The sequence below is a fragment of the Gopherus flavomarginatus genome, chromosome 2 (assembly GCF_025201925.1).
Source record: "Gopherus flavomarginatus isolate rGopFla2 chromosome 2, rGopFla2.mat.asm, whole genome shotgun sequence".
Taxonomy (NCBI): domain Eukaryota; kingdom Metazoa; phylum Chordata; order Testudines; family Testudinidae; genus Gopherus; species Gopherus flavomarginatus.
Genome location: NC_066618.1, coordinates 301,151,394 through 301,159,572, shown reverse-complemented (window position 1 = coordinate 301,159,572; position 8,179 = coordinate 301,151,394). Strand labels below are relative to the sequence as shown.

At 66.8% G+C, this 8,179-nt stretch overlaps 1 protein-coding gene across 1 annotated transcript; it reads left to right on the top strand.

Annotated features, from left to right (window-relative positions):
• The first annotated feature begins 944 nt into the window (after positions 1–944).
• On the top strand, positions 945–6,346 carry HGH1 (HGH1 homolog). The gene is made up of 7 exons (XM_050939452.1): positions 945–1,042; positions 2,644–3,194; positions 3,547–3,647; positions 4,098–4,196; positions 4,448–4,539; positions 4,944–5,066; positions 5,394–6,346. The coding sequence occupies exons 2-7, from the start codon at positions 2,665–2,667 to the stop codon at positions 5,571–5,573; spliced, it is 1,125 nt and encodes a 374-aa protein (XP_050795409.1). The 5' UTR covers positions 945–1,042; positions 2,644–2,664; the 3' UTR covers positions 5,574–6,346.
• The last annotated feature ends 1,833 nt before the right edge of the window (positions 6,347–8,179 follow it).

Genomic DNA, 8,179 nt, shown 5'->3' with positions numbered 1-8,179 from the left:
GACCCCGCGGGTGCTGGACAGGCAGGGTACAGGGCTTGGCGCTAGGACCCCGCAGGCGCCAGGCGGGCAAGGTATGGGCGGGGTGCTAGGACCCCGCGGGCGCTGGGCGGGCAGGGGACAGAGCTGGGCGCTAGGACCCTGTGGGCGCTGGGCAGGCAGGGGACGAGCTGGGCACTAGGACTCTGCGGGCACCAGGCAGGCAGGGCACAGAGCTGGGCTATAGGACCCCATGGGCGCTGGGCGGGCAGGGGATGGGCGGGGCGCTAGGACCCCGCGGGCGCTGGGCGGGCAGGGGACAGGCTGGGCGCTAGGACCCCATGGGCGCTGGGCGGGCAGGGGATGGGCGGGGCGCTAGGACCCCGCGGGCGCTGGGCGGGCAGGGGACAGGCTGGGCGCTAGGACCCCGCGGGCGCCTGGCGGGCAGGGGACAGGCTGGGCGCTAGGACCCCGCGGGCGCCGGCCCGCTCGCCCAGTTGCCGGAAATAGAAACCGAGGGCGAGGAGCCCGGCCGGGGGCGGGGCTCTGAGGGGCCGTGGGCGGTGCACGGGGCGGGGACTCAGACTTGGCATGCGCAGAAGCAGCCCCGTGTGACTACAACCCCCAGAATCCCCTTCGCCTCGACTCGGTCCGCAGCGCCGCCGATTGGGCCCCAGCCTCCGGGACCTCCCCTCCCCCCCGCCCCCCTGGGCAATCGCAGCCTCCGATTGGCCAGAGAGCGTGTCAGTCCGCCTGTTTTGGGGAGGGGAGGGGAGCGGAGCGGAGCGGAGCGCACCCCATGCCCGCGCAGAGACGCACGTGGCGGCGAGACGGCTGCGGCCGGAGGGCGCCGGGGACAGGCAAAGGGGGGCCCCGCCCGGGGATCGCGCCGGCCCCTGGGTGACAGCAGCGGGGCCAGGGAGCCTGGACTCCTGGGTCCCACTGGCGGCCCGGCCCCGCCCCGTGCCCAGCTGCCCCGGGCCGGGCTAGGAACCGAGCCGAGCCAGGTGCAGGCGGGGGACGGGCCGGTCCTGTGGGGACCTTTCCTGGCTCAGACACGACCCGGGTGAGTCCTCGCTCCCGCTCCCTTTAGGCAGGGGCCGCCTGCCCCCCAGGGCTCCCCCTGTACACGGCAGAGTCCTCGTAACCCCAGCGAGCCGGGCCCAGCATTCCTGGGGCTCGACCCCCAACCGTGTCATGGGCACTCAGGGCAGGGGCCAGGCTGTCCCCACTCCGGGTGCTCTCTGCGCTGGGCGCTTCCCTGACCCACTGACCGTTGCATCCAGCTCACAGCAAAGACGGTTTATTAAACAGCAGCCAATGCAAACAAAAATGGGGCAGGTTAAAGGAAAACCCGTCACCCCGCTCTGTGGCACCGGGACATCACAGCGTCGCTGGGGTGCCAGGGCAGTTCACAGGCTGATCCTCACGTGTCCTGGGCCTCGGCTGTGCTGCAAGGATGCTGCGGGTCGGACACTTGGGGCTTGTCTACACTGACACTTTACAGCATGTGAAAAAACACACCCCTGGGCGCAGCAAGTCACAGCGTTGTAAAGCCTCAGTGTAGATAGTGCCCCGGCGCTGGGGGCTGTGCTCCTCAGGGAGGTGGGGTTTTTAGAGCGTCGGGAGAGGCAGTGTAGACAGAGCCCCGGCGCTGGAGGCTGCACCCCTCGTGGAGGTGGGGTTTTTAGAGCGCTGGGAGTGATGGTGTAGACAGTGCCCCAGCGCTGAGGCTACCCCCCTTGTGAGGTGGGGTTTTTAGAGTGCCAGGAGCGACTGTGTAGACAGAGCCCCGGCGCTGGGGGCTGCGCCTCTCATGGAGGTGGGGGTTTTGGAGCACCGGGAGAGGCAGTGTAGGCAGTGCCCCGGTGCTGGGGGCTGTGCCCCTCGTGGAGGTGGGGGTTTTGGAGCGCCGGGAGAGGCAGTGTAGACAGTGCCCCGGCGCTGCGCCGTGACCACACAAGCTGTGTGAAAGCTCTGTTGCGGCAGCACTTCAGCGTTGCCAGTGTAGACTAGCCCGTGCTCTGGCGGCGGTCACAAGCCCTCAGGCTCTAGGTGGCAGGACCCTTCTTCTCCCATTGGGATTATGATCCTTCCCCCCCCCCCCCCCCGAAGTCTGGCCTGCAAGGCCTCTTGGATGGGGGAGTCCCCCTGTGCTGGTCTCGCTGCCCAGGGTGCCCCCTCGCTCTCCCGAGCTGCTCACTGCATCCAGCTCTGGACTGCTCCAGCCCCAGCACTGCCACTGCTCTGCCTCCAGCTCCTTGGGCTCAGCTTCTGGCCCCTCTGGCTCTGGTTGCTCAGCTCTGCTCTCAGCACATATCTGGTTCTCTGGGTCCTGCTGACTGGGCCGGCTCTGCTCCCCAGCTCAGCTCAGGCTCCTGCTCGCTCCTTAGCTCACTTGCTCCGCTGTGGCCCAGGCAATTCCAGCTCACAGGAAAGATGGGACCCCCTGCCTCATTAGCCTGCCCACCCTGACCTGGAGCACTGGTCTCCCCTCATTGCCCCTGGGGACTGTCAGTCTCAGGGTCCTGGTTTCCCATCCACCCTTCCCCTTTCTTTTGGTACCGGGTACTAGCAATAAATACCCCCCCCCCCCCCCAAACACACACTGAGTTTTGGTGAGGCCGACAGTCCCCTCACCCACCTGACAGGTCCCTTTGTCTGCAGGGCAGTGCCTCCTGCCCCAGCATGGACGAGGAGCAGGCCAGAGAGCTGCTGGGGTTCCTCCGCCTGGACACCCGGCCTGATCTAAAGGGCCAGGCCACAGGCTACGTCCTGGGGCTAACGGGCAGTGCGGAGGGGCGGACGCTGCTGGCAGGCAGGCCGGATTTCCTGGAGGCTCTGCTGCTGCTGACGGGTGACTGCTCCTTGGCCGTGGTGAAGGACAGTTACCACTCGCTCATCAACCTGTCTGTGGCCGTGGCCAGCCACAGGGTCCTGGCCAAGGAGCTGCCAGTGCTGCTGCATCGCCTGCTGGACCCGGGCTACGCCTTCGCCGACCAGGTCTGCACCCTCCTCTCCAACCTGTCCCGGGAGGAGGGCACCTGCTGCCAGGTTTTCCAGGCCATGCAGGAGAAGGGGCTGGGGCTGTTCCAGGTTGTGGAGGTGTTCTGCACCGAGGGCTACAACAAGAAGGCAACCCTGCACTACCTGGGCCCCCTGCTCTCCAATCTGACTCAGCTGCCAGAGACCCGGGAGTTCCTGCTGGACAGATCCAGGTGGGTGCTGGCGCTCTCGGAACCGGCCTGCGAGCTGGGAACGTGGCAGCGGGCGGGGGGGTGCGTGGGCTCAGGGATGCCCCAGGTCACACTGTTAGTCTGTTGGTGCAATGGAGAGACAAGGTTTGGGGAGGTCATATCTTCTGCCAGCAGGACGCTCTGGGTAGCTCGAAAGTGGGTCTCTCCACCCCCCAACAGGAGCAGGCCCAGTCAAAGACACTGCCTCCCCCACCTTGTCTCTAATGTCCTGGGACTGACACGGCTGCATCACTGCAATGCCCGTCTCCAGCAGTGCCCCAGGGCGTGCACACGCCAGGTGCCCATTTCTCACAAGGACCCCTCCTCTGCCCAGGTGCGTGGTGCAGAGGCTGCTGCCCTACACACAGTATGAGGCCTCCGCCATCCGCCGAGGGGGGGTGATCGGGACGCTCAGAAACTGCTGCTTCGAGTACAGTAAGTGTTTTGCATTTGAGAGGGTACTTGGTGCCCCTCGCCCCTGGGGTCCTGCTGGCTTCACTGCCTCGGCCGAGCCCTGAGTGGACTTGCTGGTATCAGCTGGTTCCTGAACCAGCCTGTGCCTTAGAGCTCAGGGCACTAACCACTCCCCCCGCCCCGGGACCTCTGGCTTCCGTGCCCAGGCCTGGCCCCGGCTCCACAGCACAACTCAGGCCCCAGTCAGGGCTTGCATGTCCCTTCCCTCCCCAGAGGAGCTGGCGGGGTGTTTTGTGCTTTTGCTTGGTAGCGCCCCTGTGTGGCCCATGAAGTTTCCTGTCTGGCTGTGGCCGGACAGTCTGGTGGGCTCACTGCAGGCCCTGATGGGTGCATTCCCCCTGTTACTCCCCATCTCCTGGTGATTTCTGACCCCTCATCTAATCCCAGTCTGTGTGGGGTGTCTGTTCCCAGAGTACCATGAGTGGCTGCTAGGCCCCGAGGTGGACCTGCTCCCCTTCCTCCTGCTGCCGTTGGCGGGCCCTGAGGAGTTCCCTGAAGCGGAAATGGAAAGTGAGGAGGGGGGACGCTGGACGGGGGCTTTGGGGACTAGTGTTTGGGGGGGCATATCTAACAGTGGCAGAGTTGTGCAGCCGGGAACACAGAATTCAGTTGGTTTCTGCTCTCATTTCCCCTCTGCTGGGGGGTGGTAAAGTGAGGGGTGGGCAGGAGGCCTCTGCAGTTTTCTGGAAGGAGCCTGTAGATCCATGTGCCCTGTTAAATCCCCTGCCCTGTTCTAATGCCCCTGCCTGGCTCTGCCCCAGGGCTGCCCGTGGACCTGCAGTACCTGCCACCGGACAAGCAGCGGGAGAAGGACCCCGACATCCGGAAGATGCTGCTGGAGGCAGTCATGCTGGTGGGTCCCTCCCTGTGCAGCTGTAGAACACTGGGGGAGGGGGCACGGGTCGGGATGGGGGGGACAAGGTGGCTGGGGCAGAGAGGGTTGCTTTGCAGATGCCCCCTTTCCTGCAGCAGGGCCCCTCCACACCCCTTCCCACCTGCTGCTGCCCCCTATCCTTGCAACCCTCCCTGCTCTCAGGATCCCCAGCCCCACTTACACTGGAGGGTTAGAACCCCTGCTGTTGCAGGGCAGGAGCCGGCCACTCTCTGATGGGGCTAGGAAGGGGCTTCCCCACAACTGCCCACCGCAGGGTGTGCCTGGTCTCCCTCTGAAACAGCTGGGGCTGGCCGGGCCCATGCTGGCTGTGGCCGGATCTGATCCGTGGCCTGACACCTCCCCTTGGCTTGCTTCCCATGCAGCTTACAGCCACCAAGGCCGGCCGGCAGCTGGTGAAGGAGAAGGGCACCTACCTGGTCGTGCGGGAGCTCCACCGCTGGGAGACGGAGCCCGACGTCCAGGCTGCCTGCGAGAAGCTGATCCAGGTAGGGGCAGAGGCCCATCGTGGCCATGTGGCTCAGCATCTGGTGGGCAGGGGGCCTGGGCAATTGGGCCCCGTCAGGGTCTTTGGGGCCCCCCTCTCTGTTAAACCCCAGGGTGGGGTCCGGTCTCTGCCGGGCAAATGCAGACAAGCGAGGGCTCGATGCTGCGGCATGGTGGTGCAGTTGTTGCATTGCACAGCGAGTTCTGCAGGGGGCGCCGTGTCGGGAGCTGGAGGAGAAGGGGGTCAGTGCGGGTAGGGAGCAGGGCGCTGCTGGCCAGTCCCGGTGGCTTGTTTCCCCTCTGAAGCCCTGTTGCTGTGCCCTGAGCAGGTGCTGATTGGGGATGAGCCAGAGCCCGGGATGGAGAACCTGCTGGAGGTCAAGATCCCCGAGGACGTGGAAGAGCGACTGCAGCACCTGGATCGGGAGGAGGAGCGGCAGCAAGGGCAGCAGGAGACGCAGAGCAAGGGGCCTGGGGTGCAGATGGGACCTTCAGGGCTGTCGAGGTGACTTGCTGACCTGCTTGCCCTGCCCCGGTAGTGGGGGGGTGGCGCTCGGACTCTGTCGAGCCGAGGGCTGCGACCTGCCAGCCATCGTGGGAGCCACACCCAGCCGTACCGAATGGAACCAGACGCAGCCACCCTTGCCCTTAATCCAGAGGCAAGGGCTGTAGAGACAGCAGCTCCCAGCGCAGCCTGGCAGCTCTGGAGCAGCAAGAGGGGACTGGGACTGGTAGCTCCTCCCCTGGAGGTTCCTTGCTTCGCTCCAGCCCACATCAGTCGCCATTGCCTGACCAAGGCGAGATGAATCTGGGGGGCCAGAGTTCCCCCTTGCACAGTGCAGCAGTGCTGGCAAAGAGGAGCTGCTCAGCAGGGGGGGCTGGGGCTGGGGCACAGTGGGAGGTGATGGTGCGCCCTGGCTGTGGGGCTGCCCCTGCAGTCTGCGTGGCAGCAGGCGGCTGCCTGGGCTGTAGCCTGAGATTCTCACCTGCACCCACCGCTGTGCCAGCCCCCCATCCACATGCTGAGCTGGTGTCTGCACAGGTGAACCTGGCCTGGTGTCTCTGGGATGCTGATTCCAGCCCTGCCTGGGCACGGGCTGTGTCTCTAGCGAGGGGGAGATGAACGCTGAGCCCCCAGAACAGCAGTAACCTGCTATTTAACTCCAGACGGCGGGAGGCAGGGGAGGCAGAGCTGGGGTGGAGGGCAGGAGCTGGCAGTGGCTTCAGGCTGGGTCCTGTTCTTAGCTGCTAAATACACTTGAGAGGCTGAATGCCCCAACTACCCCATGTGTGTTTGTCTCCTGCCTGGAAGACCCTGGCACAGCGGCTCTGTGTCCCCCAGCATCCGAGCATGGCCCTGGGGCCTGCCGGTGGCTGGCTGGAAGTTGGCGCTGCCCTAAGCCTGCCCCTGAGGTTGGGGGGTGCAAAGGGGACATGAATCACCCCATCTCGCTCCGGCCTCAGGTGCAGCTTGGGCAGCATAGGTGGGTGGCCCCCGGCTCAGCTGTCTGGCCTGTGAACGGGCAGAACTGTGGGACTCCCCCTGCCCCCCCTAAGTCTGGCCAGGCCCAGTTGTCACTGCTCCTGTCTCGGTGCTGGCAGGGCCTGTGCCTCCCTCTGGGGCCTTCTCCCTCAGCCCCAGCAGGGTGTTTTCCTCGTCCCCAGAGTCCTGTTCCAGGGGGCCTGTCGCCAAGGGGTCTGGGTCCTGTGGCTGAGTTCCTCTCCCTTCATTCCCAAGTTCTAACCCCCTCTGCCCCACGGATATGGCCTGAGCTGCTCCCTGCGCAGACTGTGGGGCCGGCGGGGGAGGGTGGCTGGAGAAGAAGGCCCCAGAGGGGACAGCAGAAGAGAGGCTGTGCGTGGCCATGGCTGGGAGAGACTCGGGGGAGCAGACGTCCTGTGGGACAGGCGGGGGGGCGCGTCAGGGAAGGAGGAGTCGGGCCGTGGGAGAGGCGGGGGGGCGCAGAGGGGAATGAGGAGTCAGGCCCGTGGGAGAGGCGGGGGCACGGAGGGGAACGAGGAGTCGGGCCGTGGGAGAGGCGGGGGGGCGCAGAGGGGAATGAGGAGTCAGGCCCGTGGGAGAGGCGGGGGGGGTTCGGAGGGGAAGGAGGAGTTGGGCCCGTGGGAGAGGCGGGGGCAGGGAGGAGAAGGAGGAGTCAGGACTGTGGGAGAAGCGGGGGGGGGCGCGGAGGGGAAGGAGGAGTCGGGCCGTGGGAGAGGCGGGGGTGGGGGGATGGAGGGGAATGAGGAGTCAGGCCCGTGGGAGAGGTGGGGGCGCAGAGGGGAAAGAGGAGTCAGGCCCGTGGGAGAGGCGGGGGGGCGTGTCGGGGAACGAGGAGTTGGGCCGTGGGAGAGGCGGGGGGGGGATGGAGGGGAATCAGGAGTCAGGCCTGTGGGAGAGCTGGGGGCGCGGAGGGGAATCAGGAGTCGGGCCTGTGGGAGAGGCGGGGGGTGGGGATGGAGGGGAATGAGGAGTCAGGCCCGTGGGAGAGGCGGGGGGGCGCAGAGGGGAACGAGGAGTCGGGTTCGTGGGAGAGGCAGGGGCGCAGAGGGGAAAGAGGAGTCAGGCGTGTGGGAGAGGCAGGGGCGTGGAGGGGAAAGAGGAGTTGGGCCCGTGGGAGAGGCGGGGGGGCGTGTCGGGGAACGAGGAGTTGGGCCGTGAGAGAGGTGGGGGGGGCGCAGAGGGGAAGGAGGAGTCGGGCCCGTGGGAGAGGTGGGGGCGTGGAGGGGAACGAGGAGTCAGGAGTGTGGGAGAGGCAGGGGGGCGCGGAGGGGAACGAGGAGTCGGGCCCGTGGGAGAGGTGGGGGGGGATCAGAACGAGGAGTCGGGCCGTGGGAGAGGCGGGGGGGCGTGTCGGGGAACGAGGAGTCAGGTGTGTGGGAGAGGCGGGGGCGCGTGGGAGAGGCGGGGACGCAGAGGGGAAAGAGGAGTCGGGCCCGTGGGAGAGGCGGGGGCGTGGAGGGGAACGAGGAGTCAGGCGTGTGAGAGAGGCGGGGGCGCGTGGGAGAGGCGGGGACGCAGAGGGGAAAGAGGAGTTGGGCCCGTGGGAGAGGCGGGGGGGCGCAGAGGGGAATGAGGAGTCAGGCCCGTGGGAGAGGCGGGGGGGGGGTTCGG

What these genes read in the sequence shown, in the direction of transcription:
- HGH1 (XM_050939452.1), top strand. Translation starts at nt 2,665, where the DNA reads ATGGACGAGGAGCAGGCCAGAGAGCTGCTGGGGTTCCTCCGCCTGGAC. An exon ending in TTCCTGCTGGACAGATCCAG is followed by an intron (nt 3,195 to 3,546) that starts GTGGGTGCTGGC and finishes TCCTCTGCCCAG; the next exon opens with GTGCGTGGTGCAGAGGCTGC. An exon ending in AAACTGCTGCTTCGAGTACA is followed by an intron (nt 3,648 to 4,097) that starts GTAAGTGTTTTG and finishes GTCTGTTCCCAG; the next exon opens with AGTACCATGAGTGGCTGCTA.